A 27,289-nucleotide genomic window follows, 5' to 3' on the forward strand; every position below is an offset into this window, starting at 1 on the left:
CCACCGTGTGGGATTCCGCATAACCAATTTGCTATATAGTTCGCTCATTCCTCAATATCAGAAAAGTGCACTACCATGGGTACCACTAAAGCTTTTTACAAAAACTTCTTTTAACCTTCAAAATTTATATGAAAGTGCGAAAATAACGCCAACACAAAAGAGGACACCGGACACGTACACTCTGTTCAGTGTGCTTTGTTGTGTTTACGTTTCTTTTTTTTTTGCTAGTTATTATCAACTATGAACATACACCAAGTCACCAACACAAAGAGTTATCTTATTCTTAGAACATACGCTAAGACATGCATGTCAAATTTATTCAAATACTAATTTGACGTCTAAATCAAGAGAAATTGTTTCAGTGAAATTCGCTGCAATGATCCTATCCTCAAGCACGTACAAGATCATCTACAAGATCTACCACACATACGCCGATATGTTGAAAGAGCTACAACTGGAGCAGCTACAACGTGCAGCCGGCCACTCGCCTTCATTTTTGCCGAGAGCTGCTGCTGGTCTCTCTGAGCATCTGCGTTTCCCGGAGAAGTGTGACGCCACATCTTCCAACCGATGGAAGAGTAGGTAAATGTCAGTGCCAGCATCGGGGTCAGGAACGTCACCGTGAATATCACAGCCGTGTACACCTGCGTGAGGGAGAGAAGCGGAATGGGTAGGCGTGAAGATGAGTTATATGAGAGCGCTAGATAAGAAACCGCTAGCAGAAATACCACATAAAATCTGCTAACTGACGAATAAGATTCCCCTTGTCAGCATTACTTTTTTCATTCATCGGCTAAAATCTAGTGAAAAATGAACAGACAAAACTATTTGAACTAGGCGCATTATGTTTATCTAGCAAGTATATTATAAAGAAATATACTATATAAAGAGTGGTCACTGGAGCCTTTTCACGGCCCAGCAAAAAACAAGAAAGAAAGGGTCTGACCAACCACTAGGTGGCGTACCCATGCTCGCTTTTACTCCTTTGTTAAGACATGTAATATCCTCCTCAAGAGGACATTGAAAACCCAAGTTTGGCACCACGTTCTTTCAAAGAAAAAATTTATTATATTTTGCAATTTTCTAAGTCCGCTCGATACAATGCCCTGCTGTTGTGGACATTAGATGCCTTATAACAAAAAAAAACAATGAAGTATGACTAGTAAGTGTTTTCTTTCAGCATTTCTTTTGCGCTTAAGGGCACATTTATGTGGTTTAGATGTACTGTACATGTATTCCCTCTGAGGGAGCACGGGTGTGTAGCCTAGTTGTAAAGTCACTCGCTTTCGGAGCATGAGGGTACGGGATCAAATCACAGCGTTGGAAAGAAAAGATCTGTGGTTTTATTTATGCTGAGCACATTATCGGTTCTGATCAACCACTCATGGCGCTGAAAGCAGTGCAGTAGCTCGGCTGCAGGGCCCTACGGGAGTGTTCTCTTTTTATACGTGTTTCTCTATGAGTATACAACGTGCACGCATCACCCTGTAGAAAAGCATGTTGATTCGTAATATAGTTAAGAGGACTGGGATATATTTACATACCTGCGCAGTGAATAGAGAAAGCTCTAGGCAGTACTTGCTGTCACACTGCCAGAAAAGCAAGAGTCAACCGTTGAAGCATTTCTTTTCAAGAGTGAGTCACATGATGTTTACAACAGGACAGCAACAGAGACGCACGCTTTTTTTTCGTCTATAAGAATAGTGCTGTCACAAACTACATTTTCGCACATATAACTTTTAAGCGAAACAACAAGAAAGAAGGTGACGGCACACAGGCACGTTGTAATCGTTGATTGAACGTTGAGTGTTCATAGGTTTGCGTTTATGTTGCGTCACCCTGCAAGAGAAATCTTAAGGCATGGTTTTCATGCACGTATATATTCTGTTTCATGGGTATAATGAATGAACCCGCCCCTTCATTTAATTAAAGAGCTGCAGAAAACAATCCTTTTTTAAATGAATGGTTTTTGTAAGTGTACTTCAATATTCGTAGGTCCAAACAGACGCGGCGTTAGATTGTTAGCATTAAAGACATTCCTTGCTCAACAGCATTCATTCACAATAAAACAACCACAACAAGGCGTATTCCAGCTATACTTATACTATGGTCATGATTTTCGCTGTTTGTCACTACTAAAGCATTTATAATAAATGAAGCTGGATTAGCTGATTTCTCCAAATCAGGTCTCCATCAGTGCTGCTATACGTAAATTTGCCATGAGGCTAGCGAAAGCATCGGCACGCACCTTGCCAGCGTTGGCCTCCCAGTCCTCGGTGCAGTCGTAGTAGATTTCCTCTGCCCAGGTGAACTCTTTGGCTCGACCGTAGACAAGCTGCACACTGGACAGCATACCTGCCACCACCCAGATGGCTAGGATGATGTGCGGTCCCCGACGCCGAGTCCACCGGAAGCTCAGCGGATACATTATGGCGTAATACCTGCGCCACATGGAGGGAAATAAAAGAAGAAAGATGGAATGCCATTAGAGTTTGTGAGCTGAGGACTTAGTGCCGGATAAAACCCATAGATAGCACGTGGAGGCCGAACAAAAAATACACATTTACTGTGTGCAGTCCACGCTCAAACTAAATGATGATGATGATGATGATGATGATCCTTGATACCCTGGCACACACCCACAAAGGGGGATCGACCAAGAACCGGGCGGCAGGACGTAAGATTTCGAGCGCGTGCCCCAGAGTGTTTCATCTTCTTTTTTTCCGACCAGCGCCCCCACAAATTTTAGTGCTGCCTCTTCGTCACTTATTTTATTTCACACTTTTCTATTCATTTCCGCGCATTATAAATTATAGAGAAACTGTAAAATCAATAAACAATAATACAACATAGGACCTACACTTGATGAATGCCCTTAAAAAGTGAAAACAAAGCATTAACTTGTCCTGAATCAGGTATTGAGCTTGATAACACCTAACTCTGCTGGAAATAGTTTGTAAACGTTGAGGCGACAGCACGCCACTTAAAAGAATCCATCACTTTCTTGAATGCCAAATTTTAGAGAAGGGTGAATATTTTTTGTACTGATTACTGTACCGGTACGAATTCGCGTAATTGTGCACGAATATTTTGGTGAAGAACGCCCGCTGTTTTAAAATTGTCCACCTCATTGGAGCCCCTTCCGCATTTCTGGCAAATCTCGGCACGCCACGAACCATTCCGTATGCGTAGTTAACTGACTGGGAAAGCTCGAAATATTGAGGTGCTGAGCAAAGGGCCATTAACTACACTGTTGGAAAGTAAATATTGATCACTAGTGCACAGTACGCTTCAAGGACCGCTGAAGAGTTTTTCCATTTTTGCGATGAAACGGCACTCAGCAGGCCCGCTAAAATGGCAGCGCATGTGCAGACGCAGATGTTGAAAAGAGATTCAATGATTTGTCGGGTTTAACGCATCAAAACCACCATATGATTATGAGAGACGCCGTAGTGGAGGGCTCCGGAAATTTCTAACACCTGTAGTTCTTTAACGTGCACCCAAATCTGAGCACACGGGCCTACAACATTTCCGCCTCCGTCGGAAATGCAGCCGCCACAGCCGGGATTTCATCCCGTGACCTGCGGGTCAGCAGCCGAGTACCTTAGCCACTAGACCACCGTGGTGGGGCGATGTTGAAAACAGTGGAAACAGTTACGTCTCATTAGGTTGCGTCTCGGATATCCTGAGGCATACGCCATCCCGCAGTGAACGAAAAATAGGTGTCGCATCAGGAATACATCTTTCATTGCTGGGTATGCAGTAAATTGCACTGCTCCAAACAAGCGTGCTTGAAACACTAGCAAAATAACATCACGACAGATATCACTAATGACATGGCTTTATGCCGACGAATATGCTGGCTGTTCCACAACAGATGAAAGCTGTATCTGTCTTTCCGTATGCACCTACAATCTACGCAAGTAGGCACAGCTAGAATTTGTAACTGCCTTATTATTGCTTTTGTATAAAATTTGACTACATATCACCGCCTTGAATATGGCTAGTGCAAGCGCTCTGTATAGGCTACGGAGCAAGAAAGAGGTGCAGAAACTCCGGGCTGGCGCCAGCGCAAGCGCGTGCCGCGATGTCACCCTGGGAGAGGAGGTTAGCGAACGTGCGCGCAGCGATCCTTGCGGCGGCGAAGAGAACTATTCGTTTTCGGCCCCAGGAGGAGAGCGCGCACGTCCATGGCGCCCGAGTGTTGTCTGCTACTCCTGCTTCTTGCCGACTCCACTATGCTACTGGATGCATTTACGAGTTTTTCGCCGGCGTGGTTTGCCAAAACAAAATGAAGCAAGTAGAACGTCTCAGTGCCAATATTTTTAATTATTTGTGTTGGATCAGATGCTCTGCGGAAAACGAAAGAAATAAAGTGGTAGAATAAAAAAAAAAAGACGATCTGTAATTGTAGCTAGACGCGTGCCTAAAATCACCTATTGTGCAGCTTGGTGATAGAACTTGCACATTCGTCGATATAACAGTGTCAAACAGAACCTCTGCGCGCGAAAGAACGACCGGCATTAATGAAGCACGTTTGAGCAGACTGCAATTGATTTGAACAGAAGAGCGGAGACTGCCTCGAGCTGTGAGTCAATCCTGCGTAAAAAAAGTTTGACCTTTCAATGCTCCGTCCGACCAAGAACGTAGCAAGTATGGGCGAGGGCTATATGAAGACAAGATAGACAATGGAAGAGAAGCGATGGCGCCTAGGAAAATTATTTTCGCAGCGGAATGGTCGGCAGGCGTTACACAATGCTAAGTTTAAATTTACAGATATTTCTGACGAACCAAAGATCTTGTTACTCCCTGAAGAAGCACCTTAAGTTTTCGAGCGAAGGTTCGCCTTATTCGTTCCCAGAAAGGAAGCCAACAACTGACCAGAATATTGTTTAAATTAGCGATAAAACTAGTGCCAAATGAGCAAGGTAGAGGATACACGTCACGAGTCAGACGTCTTCGGCGAATAATTTACCAACCTCCAAACTTCCAGGTAAGCTCTTCGCGAAAAGAAGCATTGTCCTCAGTTTTACGCGTTTGGTTGTTGTAGCTTGGCATGAACGATTGATTTTCAGGAAGTTCGAACATAAAACAAGCTTCAAAAAAGAGCATACACATGAGATAAATTTTTTCTGCTTTTTCGTTTCAATTTGTTTTATTTTTCTTTATTATGAAAAGCTCCCTTTGTATGTTTTTATTACCGCATGTTTTATGCCAGGTTCCCACAAATATTATTTCTACCCACGCAAGCGATGGTGAAAGAGTAAAAGCGAACCTATTTAGTGCTTGTGGACAGCTTCCCGAAACTATCGCGGTATGGTCTCTCCCAAGGCGATCTAGCTAGCTTTGCGAAAACTTGTCGTAACTAGTTGCCGTTTCGGTAAGCGAGTGTATCTGAGCTACATACTGACACACTGAGCAGCAGACACAAGCGTGCAAGCAGACGACGCTTCTCGCGTCTGCTCTCTGGCGCGGAAGTTCGGCCGTGGTTCTGTAAGTGGCGCTGGCATGATGTTCGCCACCGCTCGGAGGGGGGGGGGGGGGGTGACACAATCGCAGCGCGCAAAAGAGCCGAATTTCTCCTCATGTCTATTTTTCTTCCGAGGACACGACATTCCTGAACACAGTATAGCGAGGACAGAAAACATATACCATCGACACAGCCGATGATCGAGAGGCAGAAGACGGTTATATTGTTTGACCTTGATATTTGATGTGCACTTCTCCTTCGATGCTAGAGATTACTTTACAAGCATATTCGTCTGAAAACCATGAATAGGACTTACAACTGCTGTCTTTTTGAGTGGTCGATTGCTTGCATTGACTACATACATAGAAATGCGAGGAAAAAACTCGGATACTTAAGAAGGTACTTGAGTAAGTCCTCTCCAGAAGTTAAAATATTAGCCTATAAAACATTTATTCGACCACTTCTGGAATACTGCGCCGCTGTTTGGGATCCATACACAAAAAGAAACATTTTAATATTGAAAAATGTACATAGGAAATCAATTTGGTTCATCTTTTATCGATACAGCTGGGAGGCGTCAGTCACATCTCTTCTACAAATAGCTGAGCTCTCAAAATTAGCAAATCACTGATACCACGAACGAATGAAACTATTTCACCTTCTTTATTATGAACAGTTAGGTATAAAAAATGATACATATATAAAAGACTCCCACCAGCGTCTTATTTAGCCCCTTCATAATAAATAAGTAACCAAGTTCTCTGGACACCTACATTTTCCACTACTCTTTTTTTTTTTTCCGAGAACTGCAACCGATTGGATTTCCCTCCCTTCAGCTGTGGTGAAATGCCCCTTCGCTATCATCCTATCTACAGGCCCTTCCGTTTATGGGACATAGCTTTGACATAGCTTTACAAGAAACATGGCGCTCTTTTTCTTCCTTATATTTACGTATTCTTGTTTTCACTAACTTAAATAGCTTGCTGCTTTGCTTGTAAGAATTTGTTGTATTCTTCCTTTGTTGTTATTATCGCCGCAAGGCTTCATATTTGTTTACTAAAACCATTTTTGTTATTCACTTGTACCCACTCTTGCCTACGGTAAGAAGGTCAGAGTGGCAGTATTGTGTTAAATAAAATAAAATAAATAGAGTCCTTGAAGAGACTGAATAAAAGATTATTAAGATTCCGCGGTACATGATTTGAGTGGTAACTTGCATATAACCCTTGAAAAGCCTGAAAAAAAAATTTCGAAGACAATTTCATACTATATGAGCAAATAAACAATTTCAGTTTTTTGCTTCCTGATTATTCAAGATAATCCAACGTAACCTACAGCTTCCACAGCAAAAAAAATCTCATTCTTATGTGTTCTCTCCTAATATTTTGAAGGGCAAAATAATTTTTCAATGAATGAATGTTAGGTATACTGCTGATTCGCGGTTACATATTTTCCTGTTTCTTCTTGTTTTACTCCTACCCTCGTCCTTACCACTAAGAACGTAAAGTAATCAACTGATAGCAAAACAAACTGAAGGAGCCATGAGTTTAAGAAAGATAATTCAGTCAAGTTGCACTTTTTATAGAAAAACAGTAATTTTATGCGTACTGATAAACCAAAACCTAATAGTTTCCTTTCGGAACGAGTACGAACTGATCGTTAGCAACGCAGAGCCTGGAGCGCAGTATAGCTACTTCATGTGCACAGCACGTGACGAAGAATGCGCAGATGAAGCTTGGGAAATAAGAGCCGCTTGATATTGTTAAAAATAGGCTGCAGCTTGCTGTTCGACTTCAATTTTCCTAACAATGTAAATGCAAAAACGAATCAATACGCTGATATAGATGGTTGCGTTTAATTTGAGATGATTTTTATCGTAGCTCTAGCAAGCTAAACTGTTGTACGTCCCGAGCCAGCAATTTTTTGTAATAACTTTTTATATATTAGCTGATAAGCGGGAAGATTGAGTACAGCAACTTTCTTAATTGGCCTGGTGCTTGGATATAAAGGTATTTTAGTGGTTCGTTCGTTAAGCGCACAATGTAAGACCAAATTTTATACATTGAATTTGGCTACGTCAATGAAACAGCAACCCCCGACAAGGCCAAAAAACAAAATCGTAAAAGAGCTCATATAGTCTGAGGGAATAATTCTGTATAACTTCATTCTTTCTATTCCTATTGGGAGTACTTATTCTATATCGCCCATGAAAATAAATGTCGTTTTTTTGTTTTTACGAGTACTCTCGTTGATTTTTGTCGGGGCGTTCTCTTTTTTTTAGGCGCGGTTCATGTCCATGTGCGATCTAAATATTTTATAACAGGTCATCTTCCCTGCTTATCAAGCAGTCACTGTACATCCTAACGTAGCAAGAAGGAAGAAACCTGTGTAATAAGCGAGAAAAAAGGGCATAACTCTAACGAGTGCCGTAATACACTGCAGGATGCCAGAAGTTCTACATGTATACGGACGCTTGCATTCTACAAAAGCAAGCTCGACAGACGGTCGACATACTGACCTGCCGACAAGCTTTCTCAAGCAGTCAATGCGAAACGGGTGAACGATCGTGTTTATGGCACTGAGCGCGGCAGTCATTTGAGACCAGCACGTGCGGCCATTTCGATCGAGAGCCGCGCGCAATGGTCGGCCCTGAGAACGCTTCCTGTTTGCTTGACTGTGTTTTCCTTGCCATGGGCGTATGACGCGCCGTTACGCTTCCGGTGGGAGAGTTGCATAAACTACTACGGAGCGACTGGGTTCTAGAGAGGAGATATTTGTTTGAATTCTAGAGCTAGGCAGATGTAATCGATTCGCAAAGTGTTGAGCCCATTAGCCCGAACACAACTGAAACGACTATGTACTTTCCAAGTTGTGCACGTGTTGGTAGAAACGCTTTTCTCAAACCGTCGTGCTGAATGGCTTGGTATTTATTTAGCACGTGGCAAGGTGGAAATTGATTATATTTTCGGTTATTCAAGGGAGGTTGCTGACATGTTGCAGAAAAAAAATATTAATAATACTTGCGCCGTGTGGAATTGGGAAGGTCATAAGTCCGTTAATTCGTTAAATACGGCTTCCCAAAGGAATAAAGGACTATTGTTTGTTTGAGCGATAATTTTAAAATAGCTTTGGCAAGAAGTTTCTTGCTAATCACAATTTATGTGAGAAAACATTCAGCGTAGATGATGTAACCTTTTTTACTGTCCCGTATATATGCATAAGGTGCGTGAAGTAGGCTAGAATGCAACCTAATAAAGCGTGAACCTCCGTGTGAAGAGGACATTGTGACAGAACGTTATTTTACTACAAAAATTGTTTATCACAAAGGGCACTATTTGCTTTAGGCTCGAGAATTGGGGAAGGTTAAGTTAACAGCACAAAAAAATTACAGCATCTCCCGCCAAAAAGTATATTTGGGTAGATGCCAAGCAGCGGGCCCTAACGCTTACACTGATCATGGAGTTTTCACTGGCGTTCATTCTAGCGTTGGGCAAAAGAGAAACCAGAGGAGGCGCAAAGTGCTCAGTGATAGACCGGTGTTTGCTACAGGAACATGGTAATTGGTTCTATTGGGAAATGAGAAACAGAAGACTCATGTTGAACTAAAAGACCGGGAGTCCACTTTTAGTTAACGCGCACCCAACGAATATTTATTGTTCAACAACGCACAGGAGAAATCTCCCATGGACACTACTTTGAAAGTCAAGATCCAGTGCGTATATATACAAGTGGCCAGTGATCGGTTGTGCAGCGCGAGCTTTTGGTTTTAAGGGGCGACGGTCCGTACGCTGTGGGTGGTATTTCGCGTGTCATTGCAGTCGTCGTAGAAGCCAGTTGCATTGCATTACATGCCAATACAAACGATGTCGAGGAATATCCATGGAGTGAATGATGATGACTAGGACGAAGCATCCATCCGCGCGTTCGTCCATCCATCTGTGTGTCTATTCTATTATGCATCCGCGCGTTCGCCCGTGCGTCTGTCCGTGCGTTCGTGCATCCACATGGCTGTTCGTTCGTCTGCCTGTCTGTTTGTCCATCCGTCCGTGCTTCGCCGCACTCATCATTATTCACCTAGTGTATAGGCTGTGAGTTTTTCAATCAAGAAAATAGCTAGCAGCGCTGCCTACGTCAGTGTGGTGAAACGAGAGAGAGAGGAGGCATAGAAGAAAGAGGGCGAGGGGACGCGCATGTGCACTAGGGGTGCTAGCGCCACAGGGAGGGTTGCATAGAGGTGAGACTGGGGAGCAAGCGTACGCTAGCAGACGCTGCCTTCGTCGGCGAAAGAAGGGGGAGCGTAGGAGAAAATAGAGGAGTAGGGGCGTCCACGCGTAGTAAAGGTGGTCACACTTCACACCAGATAGAGCTCAATCATAAGACGCTTTGATTATAAAAAAATGCCCCGACTTTCCCGAATAGAAAATTTAGGAAATGCGAATGCATTGCGTAGCGGCCATAACGGCAATAAGCACCTGAAAACCCAAAGTTAGAAAACATTGTTTTCTTTTTTTTCCCTTACACCATGCGCCCAATAGCGCCGTTCACCGCACGCGGCATTTTTTTCGTCGCGAGAAGCGCGGTAAGCGTTTCCAGCTCTAGTACATAGCGTGCACGGACAAAAAAGTACTATGAAGTGAACAAAAAAAACAGCGTTTTCGGCTCGGCATTGGCATTTCAGAGTGGCGTTTCGAGCAAGCATTTTGGGAAGTTCCTGAGATGCTCCCAGCCAGTGAACGGTCGAGAGTGAGGAGCGAGAGGATGAGAAAGTGGGACGCAGGAAGGAGAGACAACGAACGGCGAGAAAAGAAGCGGCGAAGTACTGCACCTACCCTCTCCTACACCCTCTTGCAAGACAACTTCTGGTTGCTTGGGGAGGGAACAAGTACGCCCGCCCTCAGCTGTTGCTGACAGCTTCCAACACCGAAGCGTGAAATAGTGGGGGCTCCAGTTGCAAGGGGCGGGCGTGCCCGCAGGATTTTCTATGGGAGAGGGTGGTGGATGGATTCCGTCGCACGCGTGGCATAGCCCAACTAAAAAATGCATTCGCAATTGAAACTGAGCTTCCTATAGCATTGTGGTGAAGCTCAAAACAAAATCGAAACCGGAGTTCTCATTATGTGCAGTGCTACCAAAAGAGCACATTCCGGAATCACGGGGGCCTTGCACTCCCTTACGTTCTGCTGCTAACACTTTTCCTGTTCAAGTCATTTACACCAATGTAAGAAGGCTCATACCTAAACGAGACTAATCACTACACATAATAGAAACTACCAAATGTGATTTCATCGTAGTAATCGAAACTTGGTTGAATGAGTCAATTTCTGATGCTGAGTTGGCACTCCATTTCCCTGGTTTTGGTGTGTTTCGTTGCGACCGCATTGGCAGGCGGGGAGGTGGTGTGCTCATAGCGGCTTACTGCAGGTTGTTATGTAATGTTATAGAAATTTCCAGTAACTTAGAAGTACTGTTTGTATTCTGCGAAGCACTTTATCCCCCCGCCATTATCGTCGCGTGCTACCACCCACCTGACGCAGACTGGTCGTTTCTTGCTGAATGTCATCATAGTTTGAATTCACTTTGTGGCTCTTATTTCAATGTCCCAATTATACTACTTGGAGACTTCAACTTTCCCGGAATAACCTGGTCTGATTTGTCGTTAACTTTTAGATGCGGAGCATCTTATATTCGCGCCTTGTAGTGCGCCGTCCGCACCGCTTCTCGAACATTCGACAGCTGACGCGCGCGCATGCGCCGTCGCCCACTCTTCCACCATCTGTGCATCCCTTCCTCCTCTACACACCGCGCGCGCTTCACTCCTCCACCATCTGTGCACCCTTCCTCCTCTACACACCGCGTTCGACATCTACAATTCTCCCGATTCTCCAGTGGACGCGCATGTGGCGTCGCGCTTCGAGAACATTCAACAGCTGACAGTGCATGCGCCGTCGTGCTGTATATATACTCAAGGTCGGCGCTCGCTCGCTCAGTTGCCGCTCGTCGGTTGGTTTGTACGGCGCGTCGACGTCCAAGGTCGCGGTGAAATGAATTCCAACGAATCCACAAACACAATGATCGACGTCCCTTCGACCAGCGCCGCCCTTTCGCATACGTGTGTACGTGTTCACTCATTTAACACCCCCTCCTACAACCACGTTAACCAATTTAGCCATCGACCCAAGTAAGTCGCAATTTAACACCCCATTTCACAACCACGTTAACCAATTTAGCCATCGACCCAAGTAAGTCGCACTTTAACACCCCGTTAACCAATTATATGGTCCGCATCCTCCTCAGTGTTTCCCCGAGGGAAGCTGCGGGCAATTTTTTTCAATTGTCGCGCAGAAAGTGATTTCGTTAGTTCCTGCCTAACTTTCGTACTTTCCCAAATTGTTTACTCCCCTACAAGAGAAACTGCTCAGTCATCAAGTATCCTCGACCTTTTGCTAACATCGCACCCAGAAACTGTTTTATCCGTCTCGTACCTGGCTGGGCAAAGTGACCCCGCTATAATAAATGCTAAACTACAGTTTCAGTTCCCAAGATCGAAAAGCCTAAAGAAAAAACTAACACTTTACGATAAAGGCAACTACGTGGCCATTAACGAGGAACTCCCAGCATTCTATAGCTGGTTTTGTGAATACTTTTCACAACGCCCAGTTGAAACAAGCTGATGTCTTTTCAAAAACAAATTGCACGATCTCATTCGTTCTTACATCCTCACCGTAATGGTCACACAGCGACTACAGACACCATGGTTTAGTGTGACACTAAAGCACCTAAAAAACATAAAAGAATTGGCATTACCGGTCTGCTAAGTTATCAAACACAGTGCAAGCGTGAGAAAAGTACCACACCACTGAAAAACTGTTCGATTCACTTGCCGCGAAATAAAAACTCAACTACTTTGCTTCAACGTTACCGAACCTGCTAAACACTAACCCCAAGCAGTTCTGGAAATTTATCAACCCAAGCGCATCTAAAAAGTTATCACTGTGACGAAAATTATCAACCCATTCCACTACATGATACCGCACGCGTGTTGAACAGCGTTTTTTGCTCGGTTTTCACCAAAGAGCCTGATAGCGAATCGCCCTACTTGTTTCCGATTGAATATCCAGTAATGCAGGAAACCACCTTTGAGGCTGCTGGTATCGCTGCCTTAATAGACAGCCTAAAGATAATATCATCACCTGGCATAGACCACATGAACACCAAAATACTGAAAAGTACGAAACAAATCACCAGTGTGATTCTCTCTTGCATATTTCAGCAATCGCTTTCCACTAGTGCCCTACCACATGACTGGAAGGTGGGAAAGGTCATCCCAGTTCTCAAAAAAGGTGACCCAGCGTCACCGAGAAACTATCGTCCCATCTCACTAACGAGTGTATGCCCCAAATTAATGGAGCACATTCTTCATTCACATATTGCGAAGTTACTTAGCTCTGTTAACTTCTTTCATCACAGTCAGCATGGCTTCCAGAAAAGCCTTTCCTGTGACACTCAACTGGCTCTCTTCATTATTGACAACAGTTCTAGCCTTGATAATAACACTCCCGTTGACGCAGTATTTTCGGATTTTGAAAAAGATTTTGATAAAGTACCCCCCAACCGCCTATTCCTAGAGCTGTCTCGCCTAAACCTTCATCTTGTTTTTGACTGGATATGTGATTTTCTGTGTAAGCAACGGCAATTTGTCTACGTCAACGACCACTCCTCTTCTCTCACACCTGTTACATCCGTAGTTCCTCACGGAACGGTCCTCGGACCCCTGCTCTTTCTTATATACATTAACGATCTTCCAACTAACATTTCTTTCGGTATACGATTGTTTGCAGACAACTGCGTGCTATACCGCCCTATTAAGAATAATAACAATGTTTTATCCCTACAATCTGACCTCAGTCAAATTGTAGATTGGTGCCGCAAGTGGCTTATGCCATTAAATGCATCAAAAACCTCCCTTCTCACTTTCCATCGAAACAAGTCATACCCGGCGCGCGATTATATAAGTGACTCTTTAGTATCCCCTGTTAACACTTACAAGTACTTAGCAATTAACCTCTCCGCCCCGCCGCGGTGGTCTAGTGGCTAAGGTACTCGGCTGCTGACCCGCAGGTCGCGGGTTCGATTCCCGGCTGCGGCGGCTGCATTTCCGATGGAGGCGGAAATGTTGTAGGCCCGTGTGCTCAGATTTGGGTGCACGTTAAAGAACCCCAGGTGGTCAAAATTTCCGGAGCCCTCCACTACGGCATCCCTCATAATCATATGGTGGTTTTGGGACGTTAAACCCCACAAATCAATCAATCAATCAAGCAATTAACCTCACTTCTAACCTATCATGGCACACCCACGTAACAAGCATAACAACTTCTGCTAATCGCGTTCTTGGTTTCCTGCGGGGTAATATCCGATTAGCACCCCACTCTGTCAAACTTCTAACGTACTGCTGCTTAGTAAGGCCGAAGCTCGAATATGCATGCGCCCTGTGGGAACAATACCAACATAATCACATTACCATGCTTGAATCAGTACAGAATCGTGCCGTACGTTTCATTTTTTTGGACTATTCCTACAACTCTAGCTCATCGAAACTCAAATCCCAAGCCGACCTTCCAAGCCTTGTATCACGCCGTCGAGTCTCCGCCTTTTTTTCTTTCATAGGTTCTCTCACAAGTCACCCCAAGCCAATCCCATTGCTCCCGCACACCGCCACCCAAGCCGGACCAACCACGAAAAGACCGTATACCCCCCTCAAGCCCACACTGTCTCCCATGTTTCGTCATTCTTCAACCAGACATCAAGGAACAGGAATGACCTTCCCACAAAGGCAGGGCTTCATTCCGATCAAGCCATCTTTAAACGCTTCATAGAAGAGCTGTTTTTGTGGATATGCCCACCCCTAATGTAAAACCCCTTCTTTTACTGGCCTTTGAGGTATCATTATTAAATAAATAAATAAATAAATGAATAAATAAATAATCAGAACAGTGATTCTGTCTTATTACCGCTGAGAACAGTTGACAGTGAGTCATGAGTGATGATGTCACAGAACGAGCGCTAAAAATGGGCGCGCCGCAAATTCTTGTGGTAACGCGCGGAAGAGACGCTGGGAGGTCAAAAGAAAAAAAAAAGAAAACAAACATCCAAGGCTCCCCGGGCACGCACTCTCCCCTTGGAAGCGTGGCTTCGCCGACGAACCTCCTCATCCCACATCGGCGGCCGAGATAGCCCGCGAAAGTTCTAGAACGAAAGGGGCGTGGTAGTACCGAGTTGAGTCCTCGGCCGTGGAGGGCATTCCAACCGTCTCGCCCTCTTCCCAGCCTTCGCTGCGTATTGCGCCGACGAAATGACGAGAACCTTCTGGAATGTCGCGCGCAAGGTATTTAACCGAGCAGCCGAGATGAGAGATCAGGAGAAGACGGAAGTTAGCGCCAGAGTGCGTAGGGATTCCGCCGTGTAGTCGGCGAAGGTTTTGTCCGTAGGGACAAAGCAGGAGAAGAAGATTATTTCCATCTGAGGGGTGAAGGCTTGAGCTATAGGCAAGAGCGTGTGTCTACCGCTATCGAGCGAAGACGGGTGGCAACAGCTGCGTGTGTGAAGACGACGTGTTTCCGGCGAAGAAGTTTGAAGCTTGGAGAGTGGCCAATTGAAGGCGCGAGGTTTCCTGGAAGAGAAACTTCGAGGGCGCGGAACGACAACAACGCTGGACTTTGAGTGAGTGATTCTCGGAATAGTATCATCCAGACTTTTGTTCCAAGAATTTTGGACTAGATAGGTTTCTATCTCTTTAGTCTTTAAGTGTCTTGGTTGTTCAATGCATGCGACTGCATTGTAGAGCGTATCGTTGTCTGTGTACGTTGTTTTGAGTGTGGCTGATTGTACTGTGTAGTACGTTGTTTGATTGGTGACGTATTGTATGTAACTATTGTGGAGTGTGCATTCTTGTGTGTTGGTTTCGATCTGCCATTTTTGAGAATATAATATTTGTTTTGTTTATCAACTCTCGGCTCTGACTTGTTCTTTGGGCCACAACCGGCGTCCGCTGGCGCGCCAAAAAGGACCACTTCTAAATTGTCCACGCTTTCGTGGTGCGGTTCGGGGGCCAATACTTCGGTCCTTGGAATTAGCCCGGCGATCGCCTCCCTAATTAACGGGACCTGTGTGTGACAATTAATCTGGCGTCCGCGACACAGGACCTTTTGGTGCACAGTGTGTCCAATGTAGGGAGAAAGAGCCTCGAGTTGTTGATAGTGCTATCGGAACGATTTTGTGTGTTGTTCAGTGTTCTCGTTAACGAGTGCAGGGGAGTGTTCAGATAGACTGATTTAGGCAGATACTTTTTGCACGCGGCCAGGTTTTATTTGCGAGTTGCGAGACACCATGGATCTCGAAAAGTTAGACGCCCTTGGTGAGAAGATGGGTCTTTCCGGCGCCGAACTACGGAAGTGGGTCACCCAGAAGGAAAAAGAAGAAAAAGAGAGGGCCAAAGAAGAAAAGGCAGCTGAGCTGAAAAAAGAAAGGCTGGCGGTCGAAAGAGCCAAAGCGGAAAAAGCAGCTGAGTTGGAACGAGAGAGGTTGGCAGCTGAGAGAGCCAAGGAAGAAAAATCAGCTGAGTTGGAACGAGAGAGGTTGGCAGCTGAAATGGCGAAAGAAGAAAGAGAGGCAAAGGAGCGACAGTTGAGAGAAGAAACAGAGCAGCAATTGAAGTTGGAGCTGGAGAGAGAAAAGTTGGCAGCTGAAAGGGCGAGAGAAAAAAGAGAAGCGGAGATGGCTGAAAGGGAACGGCAGCGGCAGCACGAGATGGAACTCGAGCGGCTCCGGTTGCAACAGCGAAGTGAAACTCCCGTCCAACCTAGAGTTGAAAGCAGCGAACCGGAAGATCATGGCTTCCGCTTGAACCCAAGCAAGCTGCTCGTGGCGTTTGATGAAAGGAAGGACGACCTTGACGCGTACCATCACCGATTCGAGACGATTGCGAAGAGCCAGCATTGGCCGGAACATCAATGGGCAACTGCTTTGAGTACTTGCTTGAGTGGTGAAGCGCTCAGTGTGTACGTTAGGCTGACGCCGACCGATGCAGCCAACTATGCAAAAGTGAAAGCTGCTTTGCTGAAGCGATTTAGATTTACTGTAGAAGGATTCCGGAACAGATTTCGGACAGGAAAGCCAGCTGATGGTGAGACGGCTACACAGTACGCCGCCCGACTTAGCCATTATTTCGACAGATGGATTGAACTTTCAGGGACGGCGCAGGAGTACGATGAGCTTAGAGAGCTCCTACTTAGAGAACAATTTCTTACTAGTTGCCCCCCAAGCCTGTCGCTGTATTTGAAAGAGAGGAAGGCTGAGTCACTCGAAGGAATGCTTGAATTGGCTGATTAATTCTTGGAAGCGCAAGGTGGAACTAATTTGGCCAAGGTCAAGAAGGATTGTCCCGACGATTCGAAGAAATTGGCTCCCGAAGAAAAGAAGCGTGCACCAGAGAGCATTCCGCGATGTTTTCTGTGCAACCGAGTGGGTCATCGCACGAAAAACTGTCGAACGATCTTTACGAGCCCTACGGCAGCAAAATGTTTTAAGTGTGGTCAGACTGGGCACAAAGCAGACGCATGTCGAAACGGAGTGAGTCAAACTCACCAGGTAAACTGTGTGCAAGCGGCACCGAAATCTGATAATAATGCCGTCACCGATGAATTCGTAGATTTGAAGAATGGGGAGAAAATTCCTATTGTGGGTGCTGTAATGTCAAAACAGCCAACTGGCGTTTCGAAGGGAATGCCAACGCTGCCTGGAAAAGTTGGGGACAAAAAGATTACGGTGTTAAGGGATACCGGCAGCTCCACTGTTATCGTGCGGAGAAATTTGGTACGGGAAAGTGAGTTGACAGGCAGAACAAAACCGGTTTGCCTAATTGACCGTACGGTTCGGATGCTTCCCGAAGCAGAGATTGAGGTTGAAACCCCGTACTTCAGCGGGAAGGTTACTGCTTTATGCATGACGACCCCCCTTTACGACCTTGTCATCGGAAACATCGCCGGGGCGCGAGGACCGAATGATCGAAATGTTTGGTAGAAGACCCTAAGATAGAGCCCTCGCCAACCCAGCGACCGCGAGATACAGTGAAGGAGCATCCCGTGACGGATCTCACTAGAGCCCAAGGTGAAGCCGTGGCGCAAGAGACAGTGAATGAGAAGACGATCGTGTTGGTTGAGTTCACGCGCTGGGCAGCTGGACGTACGTCGGCACGACCCCAACCGACCGACCGTGTAAAGAAGACGGAGTCGGCCAGCCAGGCCAAATGTAGATAAATGAACAAGCTGGTAAAAAAAAGACAGGACCCGTCGAACGTCATGACCCGTTAGCAGGGTCGGAAGTGACAACGATGGCTGAGACGCTGCCTCAGATACCGTCGTTGGAAAAGGCTCGTCGAAAAAGAACATGTAAAAACAAGAAGAGATCGAGCGAGCACCACAAGAAAGGACGCAAGCGCAGCTCGAAATACACAGGATAGGGGCTGAGGTCGAATCAGAATGTGTTTGGCAGTGCTGAGTGCCATATGTTGTGTTAATGTTGTGTTATCCTGTGTCACAAGTGTCGAAGTGTTTGTGCTGTGATGTGATGCATAGTGTTGTATAATTGTTGTAATGAGAGAACTTTGTACATTTGTATTATTGGGAATGTGTGGTGGAGTGTTGTATTCATGTGCCTGTGGTTATATTTCATGTGTTGTGTAATTGAATTACAATGTACAATTGTATTGAGTGAACTATTGCGAATGTGACGTGTCATGAGCGACGGACTATGTTACAGTCTTTGAGTGTGTGGGGACTGTTCGCGCTCGTTTGTGTGGTTCTGAATATTATTAGATAATATTCTTAAAGGGGGGGGCAGTGTCACAGAACGAGCGCTAAATATGGGCGCGCCGCCAAATTCTTGCGGTAACGCGCGGAAGAGACGCCGGGAGGTCAAAAGAAAAAAAAAACATCCAAGGCTCCCCGGGCGCGCGCTCTCCCCTTGGAAGCGTGGCTTCGCCAACGAACGTCCTCACCCCACATCGGCGGCCGAGATAGCCCGCGAAAGTTCTAAAACGAAAGGGGCGTGGTCATACCGAGTTGGGTCATCGGCCGCGGAGGGCATTCCAACCGTCTCGCCTTCTTCCCAGCCTTCGCTGCGTATCGCGCCGACGAAATGACGAGAACCTTCTGGAATGTCGCGCGCAAGGTATTTAACCGAGCAGCCGAGATGAGAGATCAGGAGAAGACGGAAGTTAGCGCCAGAGCGCGTAGGGATTCCGCCGTGTAGTCGGCGAAGGTTTTGTCCGTAGGGACAAAGCAGGAGAAGAAGAGTATTTCCATCTGAGGGGTGAAGACTCGAGCTATAGGCAAGAGCATGTGTCTAGCGCTATCGAGCGAAGACGCGTGGCAGCAGCTGCGTGTGTGAAGACGACGTGTTTCCGGCGAAGAAGTTTGAAGCTTGGAGAGTGGCCAATTGAAGGCGCGAGGTTTCCTGGAAGAGAAACTTCGAGGGCGCGGAACGACAACAACGCTCGACTTTGAGTGAGTGATTCTCGGAAGAGTATCATCCAGACTTTTGTTCCAAGAAATTTGGACTGGATAGGTTTCTATCTCTTTAGTCTTTAAGTGTCTTGGTTGTTCAATGCATGCGACAGCATTGTAGAGCGTATCGTTGTCTGTGTCCGTTGTTTTGAGAGTGGCTGATTGTACTGTGTAGTACGTTGTTTGATTGGCGACGTATTGTATGTAACTATTGTGGAGTGTGCATTCTTGTGTATTGGTTTCGATCTGCCATTTTTGAGAATATGTTATTTGTTTTGTTTATCAACTCTCGGCTCTGACTTGTTCTTTGGGCCACAACCGGCATCCGCTGGCGCGCCAAAAAGGACCACTTCTAAATTGTCCACGCTTTCGTGGTGCGGTTCGGGGGGCCAATACTTCGGCCCTTGGAATTAGCCCGGCGATCGCCTCCCTAATTAACGGGACCTGTGTGTGACAGATGACAGTGGCGTACTATCAAGTAGAAGGAATCTCTGCCAAACTGCGACTCATGTCGACACCTGACCTGAAACCTTGCTAATGAAAAAATTTGTTTCTAGCAACGGAAAAGTGGAGAAGCAGTCGTTTCAAGTACATTGTCTTGAAATGCGCTATACTTCCAGTAAGATTATGTGAGGGCTCTGCTTTCTTTGGTGAGTGTTAGCGCAGTCACGTGCTATTTTTCATATCTCACGGGATTTTTTCATTGACAGAAAAAGTTGAGCATGCATTTAGTACGTTGTCGCAAGTAGCACAGACAGATGTCGTTCCAACATTGGCACAACTTCTTTATTAGAATTTTGATAATTATGCAAGTACTTTTTTGATTTACAAATAGGTTTATGACTGATTAGCTAATAGCCAATAACGAAAAAATGAGTATCGACTACGTCAGTATAATGGGGACAATATGCACTAGGATTCCTTGGTGTAACGTTATTCCTATTTTTTTTGTTACTCGTGCTGCATGATGATTCGGACGCCCTGTATATGCTACCACCCACGCCACTATATCGGAGAATAATAACTATACCACTTTCTTTTTTTTTCATTCAAAAACATTATCTGACCCTTTTTTACGGCCTAACTGATTCGTGTCATCCATGGCTGCGAAGTGCACACGAAAGCAAGCATTCAGTCACCGTATTTGTTGAATTGTGTTGAAGGTAGGGATAGCTGAACAAGAACGTCGCTATTCACTTGCTTCAAATCATTGATCTTTGAAATAAGTACAGATGTCGCTGAGTGCTACGGAAAGAAAGGGTTTCGTTATGCAATAGAAGGTGCGAAAGGAAAGCACTGTGAAATCGGCGTCAAGATATGTGTACACTGGTAGCGTAACTTCCATAGAAGCCCATGGATTCAGCAGTCAGTGGCTTGTTGCCACCGTCGCCATTTATGCGGTAATGTTATAACTAACAGGAATTAAAAAAATAAAAAAATCATGTAACAACCAAAAGCGGTATCGACGTCACGCATTTGCCCTACTTGGCACGAAATTAAAGTTTTTTTCTAATTGCTGACCTGACACGCAGCTTTATTATTACGTGATTTTATTGGAGCTTAGCAGTGTTTTGCTAATTGCATGCGGGAAAGAAAAGAAGCAAGAATAACAAGGATTGAGGAAGACAAATTGTTTCATTGGCCAAATGACGTACTTGCAATATGCACAAGCAAATTCGCAGAGGCAATTGTGAGATAGCTGTTCACGAGCACAATAGCATAATAGTTCGAAGACTCACTTTTCACAATCGTCGAAAACCGCTGCAGCGAGACAGCAGTTTCAAAAATATAGCTTTGACAGCCGTAGAGTACAGCATTTTGTTGCTTAGCCTGAGGAGTTCACAGTCACCAAAGGCGAGGGCACGCCGGCCGTGCGCCAGCGAAAGCAGTCAGCAGTCACAGGAGCCGCTATCTAAATATTCGGTGAACTAATTGAGCTCTGAAACTTCTGAACAAACGCACTACACGAACACGGAAAGGTGAGCGATGGATTGTTGAGCTCGGGATGCGCCTAACCAAAAGAACACCAAGGTAACTGTAAATGGTAGCGAAACTTTCATAGAAGCCTATACGTTCAGAAAATGGCGGTGCTTCAGCTGTCCATGAGGCTTAGCGCTATTTGTGTGAGAAGGGAACACTTCCGGCGGAACAAAAAACCAACCGGATGTGACGCAATAGCTGGTGAACAAATCACTACATTTTGTGCGTACTAGTGCAAAATTTGATCTCAAATTACGTTTCATAGGCTAACGCTAACTACTCGCGCTAAGACGATTGCCGGCGAGTGATCCACGAGCGAGCTTCAAGTAAACGCCAGCTATTCTAACGCGGACTCATTATTGACTAGTGATGTTTAAGTGTACTACCGTTCACTTTGCCTTAATTTTACAAGAAAACTTATTCTTCGAACTTTTTGCCGTTTCTGGCATCTTCCACCAATGAATTAAGGCAACCAAGAGTGTAGAAGCGCATACAAGTGATATCTGCAGCATGGATTATTTTTTTCACACATACGCAGGTTCTTTAGCATGCACAATGCTTGTGATTTTCTTATTTATCAGGAAAAAATGGGGCGCAGTCACGACAAAATGTTGACTTTCAGTTTTATTCAATGGTCTCAATAACTTATATTATTTACACTGCACAAAATGGTAATAAAAACAAAAACATTGGCGGACACTCTCTGTGTTATGTAGTTCTTTTTTTGCATTGTGCTCCGATAAATTACCGGTAAGTATGCAAATGAAAAAATTCGCAAGTTTTACCGTGATTCATAACTTGGCTATCTGCTCACTGATAACGCGAATAGTGGACACTGCATGTTCAAGAAGAAAACCAGGCTGCAGAATAATTGATGGATGAAAGTTCGGTGAGCAGTACAGTCCTAACTAGTGTCCTTGTGTATTATCTAAAAGACATTGGTCACCAGGCATGTGTCTGTCGCTACTGCATCCTTGCACTGCACATCTTTTTCGCAGCTACCGACGAAATCGCTCAGCGTTAAATAAAATTCGCATCACTCCGCTGCCTGTTGTACACTGCACTGAAGACGTTCACCAAGAATAAAACGCACCTAATGATTTCGCGCACAACAGAGTTCCCAAGCAGGCGCAGAACACTGAAGCACGTGAGTGGGTGTGTCTTCGAGGACGAATGTTACGAGTGGGCCTTGCCACGTGTGCCCTTGTAGTGCAAGGGCTGCGCTGAGTAATAATAGCATGGGCAGAGGGTCCTAGAAAAAAGATTTTCGTAATAATAAAACCATCATAAATTTTATGTTAATTAAACCTATCTAATATTGCTGGTAAAAATAAATCTCATTAATAAAACTCATGGATCGCTCCGACTTTGAGTGGAACTTGATTTTTCACTATTAGTGTTTGTTCTCTCCACACATAGTCGTGCTTCCATTGCAGCTCCCATAAATTCCCTTGCTGATGTCGCTAGCAATAGATTCTGAACCGCCTTTCGCCCGAGCCTTCGCGACTATTTAAATAGATCTTGAGAACGCGCTGAAATAAACACAAGCTCTGATACCATATGGCCGGCATACGCCACAAAATCCGCTAGTCCCTGTTATCAGACTGCCTGCATGTGCGCGCTGTTTCTAAAACAAAACTAAACATTGGCTCTCGACCACATATAAAAAACCAATGGTTTATTAAAGTAATGTACTAATTTTTGTAACAAATAAAACTACTACTATTAATTGAACACGTCTAACTAAATTTTTGTTTTCACTATTTGTCGCCTCCTCACCTCGTCGCGTATCAATCGTCACGTGGTTGTTGATGTCTGTCGCAATAGGTTTCAGGTCAATTTTCTTTCCGACTTTCGTGACCTATTTAGATTAACAATGTCAGCACTACTTAAATCCATACTCAACTCAACTCACTTGATCACGCCAGCACTAAGTGAGGCTCCATGACCAGGCTGCAGGCTGCTACAACGGTGCTGAACCGTGGCGATTCATTCCACACTAAGGTACTAAAACTAGCGAAAGAAACTAGTGCCGAAGCTGATCTGCGTCTTTTGCTTGCAACTCCGCTGGAACTGGCCGTTAACAAGAATCCATGGGGCTCTACATTGTTGACTATAAGAACAGGAAGTGCGGTCCCCCCCCCTTTTTTTTCTTCTCTCCCTCTGTAGTCTTGAGCGAAATAAAACGGGATCGATGTCAGGTGGTATATATAAGGCGATCCGACATCGTTACTGTGTGCGCAAGAGCAGCTGTTAGTGAAGCGTAAGTTTCTTCTTGAAAGTAAATATGAGTGAAAGCATGGCACAGCAAGAAGAAAACATCAGAAGAGTTCACTAAAGGAAGTAAAAGCGCCCACTGTAGATAATGATCGCTGTAAAATACAACAATTCTAAGACATCACCGTTCCTTTCAAGAATAGCACAGGACAATATTGGGTGTTGTGCTAACAATGAGTAACGAGCCAGAGAATAAATGCTGAGATAGCTCGCAATGTTCACAGAGCACACGTATAAAACACTGCAAATTATTATTTTAGGCTCTCTTTTCTTTTTATTCTTTGGCTTTCAGTCAGGTAGCGAAGTTTACGTACCACATCTGACGGCACGGATGCTCTTTCGCAAACATTTTATCACGGCGAAAACTCGACAAGTCATTCGGTCAGTAATCACCATGTAAACAAAGAGGAAAGATCGTGACGCGAGAAACTGCTAAGGTTCGTTAGGTACGTGTCACTATTTTTACCTTCGACGTGCCTGCTACTTGTTTTGTGCGATTTATGTTTGACATAGTTACCATACGTAGCTTTTGAGACTTAAGTATGGTTTAAACTTTCTGTTGTTATGTGACGCCGGTATCAGGCTCAGCTATTTCACATGTGGCAACAGTGCGAGAAACCTTGGTGGTGTCCTTGGCAACTTTGATAAGAGCCCCGCTCGTCGGCCATCTTTTTACCTCATGTGTTATGATCACGCTCACAAATTAAGCATTTATTGAAGGTCTTAAAAATAGCAATGCTCAAAAGCGGGTTAAAACTAGCAAACAACGTCTAAAATATTATAAGTAACAGAAATAACCACAAAATAGTGGTAACAGAAATAACCACATAAACGACGTAAAATTGCCAAAATTATTCAGAAACATGCACCTGATTCCCGTGCCACACGAGAGATGGCTCCATCGCCTCGTGTTAAGTAGGCAAAAGCACGAATATTTTAATCTGTAGTTGGCTATCACCAGGGCTCTGGGTTATTGGATCAATCCGAAAAGAGCCGCCGTGGTGGTCTAGTGGCTGAGGTACTAGACCAGCGACCCACAGGTCGCAGGATCAGATCCCGGCTGCAGCGGCACCATTTTGGATGGAGGCGGACATGCTGGAGGCCCATGCGCTCAGAATTAGGTGCACGTTAAACAATCCCAGTTGGTCGAACTTTCCAGAGTTCTCCACAATGGCGTCTCTCGTAATCATATGGTGGTTTTCAGAAGTTAAACCTCACATATCAATCAATCCAAAAACATTCAATAAACACTCGTGGGTAAACGTTTTTCACATTTCAGATCTGTCTGATTAACTGGAACATTAGGATCGCGTTTGAATGGTCAAAGGGTATTTTCTAAACTTACATCAGTCGAGAGGAGCGCACCTCCCCATCAGCGGGCCACAATTCCGGAAAATGTGCTTTCGTCTATTACAAACATTAGGTTGAAGCAAGGAATTGTACAATAAGGACCTGTTTTTCTTTGTTAGGCACAGTATCATTTAGAAGTATCAGGCAATCATGTCAAGGAAAGTATAAGAAATGTTATCAGCTGTAATTACATTGTTATTGCAAAGAAAGAAATGTGGATTGAAAGATAACTTGCCACTGGCAGCAACCGAAGCTGTGAAGTTGTAATACAAAAAATCAGTTGATTCACCTTCAAGTAAATATATTTCTATGTAGATGCTGGTGCGTGCATACCTTTTAGACGTCTGAAATACACAGAGGGTACGCGTGTTCTCGTGTTAAGTTATTGTTTTTACTGAGATTTCGTAGTATTGAGAATGGTTATATTAAATACTTGATTTTCATTCAGGAACAAAATGAAAGCTGAGTGAATAAGCTGAAAAGCAGTTTGGCTAGCTTTTGCACGCCCCCCCCCCCCCTTAAAAAAGCACAATGTGACAATTCACAGGAGTCCACATCATAAGCTTTATTAGGAAAACAAAATAACAAGACGTGAAAACATCTGAAGAGATTTAGAAAAAATGATCAGAACCAACGCTAAGCTCTTAAAAATAAATATAAAGAACACATTGTTGCTTGAAATGCGATAGTGCACCCCACATTTTTAGCGAATTGGAGATTCACTAGAAATAAAGTACGATGAGTGCTGGTTTTATTGAGATGGCAATAATCTGGCCACTCTCGGCTGGATTTCGCCGGTGACTGCGGCATCGATGTCATGCACCGTATATGTATACGTATCTATATATATGAAAACGCAAGGAAGAAAAAAAATCCAGAAATAAAAAACTCCTTCGCAGGAAATCAAACGTAGGACCTCCGCGTCGTAAATGAGAGGCTTTAACCAATGAGCAACCAAGGAATTTTTTTCTTTATTACTTGCTTTTGCACATCATAAAATAATAATACAGCGCATAAACAAGACATACGGAGGTAACAAACGGAATCCTTACATACTGACTAGAATTTGTTTATACGGATAAGTGGCTCAAGATGTTGGAACCACTCTGGTATTGGGTCTTTATTTTACACTATTCAATAAACTTCGTGGTCATTTGGTGAAAATATTCACGAATGGGCAGTGTAATAATGTCGCCATGGCGGACTGCGATGTACTTTTTCCGAATAGGGCGAAGACCGAGCAAGATAACAATGTTTTAAGGTGCTCCATCGTCTTCGTTATTAACTGGTAAAACCTGATCTCGTAGACATCAATCGGTAATTATTTGTTTCATAGTTTTCTGCAGAATATCCCAGAAGAACACCCCTTCCCAACAATCCAGAAAGACATGTTCGGTGGTTTCGAGGGTACAGCAGAGAGAGCAGTGCGTTCCCCAGCTACAAACATTTCTCTTTCTTGCATCCACGTTTCTACAAGAACGTCTTACTTCTTTTTATGTTGAATATGGTGCTTGGCAGAGCAATTTTTCGCGTTAGAACCGCGTCGGTGAGCGGCGACACGACATAGTCTTCATCTGGTACGGGCGGATAGGGCGTCAGTAGAAAAGGTGTAGCAACTTGTGAAGACTGGCGGGCGAACTCAGCAGAACCTAAACGAGGTGATGCACAAGTGTCGGCGTTGGCAGAGAAGGGTAGATCGAGCTGTACAACCCCATCAGAGCAGTCAATTTGGGCTCCGTGCTTTGAAAGAAAGTCTATGCCCAAAATAAGGTCATTCGGGCACAGTTCCAGTACAATAAATACAACAATGATGTAATGACCACTGGCGGCAACACGGGCTGTACACATTCCGATAACAGATGCAGCGCCACCATCAGCGCCTCGTACTGTGCTCGTCGCGGAGGCTGTAAGAACCTTCCGGAGCCTTTGGCAGGGAGGGGCACTCGTAATTGGATGTGCGCCCTCGTGTAGAAAAGGGATCTCACATGAACACCATCCCTTCCCTGTTCATTAGGTTTCCGCATGTAGGCAGGGTCGGTGGAGGTTTTGAAGGCCGGGTTGCTGGTGGTAGTAACTAGGAGGCTACCACTGAGGAGGTGGCGAAAAGCAGCTGCGGCAATGATGGGCTACGCGTCCAATACGGAAACAATTGAAGCACTTGGGCTCATCATCTGCAGTGTGCCACTCTGTTGGGTCGTGGTGGGGCTGGAGAAATCGTGGCGTCCGGGTGTAAGCGGCCGTAGAGATCTGGTAATTGTTCACAAACCGGACCAAGCAGTCATGGCAAGCCTAAGCTAGCGATTTTTTTCTGAACCACTGCTTGAATAAGGGAGACGGAGGCATGTATTCCTGAAGTTAGATCGGACAGGGTGAGCTGGGGACATGGCCTCGAGCTCACGGCGAATCGATTGATTGATTGATTGATTGATATGTGGGGTTTAACGTCTCAAAACCAACTATATGATTATGAGAGACGCCGTGGTGGAGGGCTCCGGAAATTTCGACCACCTGGGGTTCTTTAACGTGCACCCAAATCTAAGTGCACGGGCCTACAACATTTCCACCTGCATCGAAAATGCAGCCGCCGAAACTGGGATTTGATCCCGCGACCTGCTGATCAGCAGCCGAGTACCTTAGCCACTAGACTACCGCG

At 44.9% G+C, this 27,289-nt stretch overlaps 1 protein-coding gene across 1 annotated transcript in view; it reads right to left on the bottom strand.

Moving 5' to 3' along the window:
* The window catches only part of LOC119161154 (RYamide receptor), a 425,715-nt gene that overhangs the window by 42,825 nt on the left and 355,601 nt on the right, over window positions 1-27,289 (bottom strand). Inside the window, exons 2-3 of the mRNA XM_037413506.2 lie at window positions 2,249-2,441; window positions 489-644 (exon numbers count right to left, since the gene is read on the bottom strand). Of these exons, the coding sequence (XP_037269403.2) occupies window positions 489-644; window positions 2,249-2,441 (349 nt within the window). The remainder of the gene's footprint in view (window positions 1-488; window positions 645-2,248; window positions 2,442-27,289) is intronic.

The sequence above is a fragment of the Rhipicephalus microplus genome, chromosome X, assembly GCF_043290135.1.
Source record: "Rhipicephalus microplus isolate Deutch F79 chromosome X, USDA_Rmic, whole genome shotgun sequence".
NCBI lineage: Eukaryota > Metazoa > Arthropoda > Arachnida > Ixodida > Ixodidae > Rhipicephalus > Rhipicephalus microplus.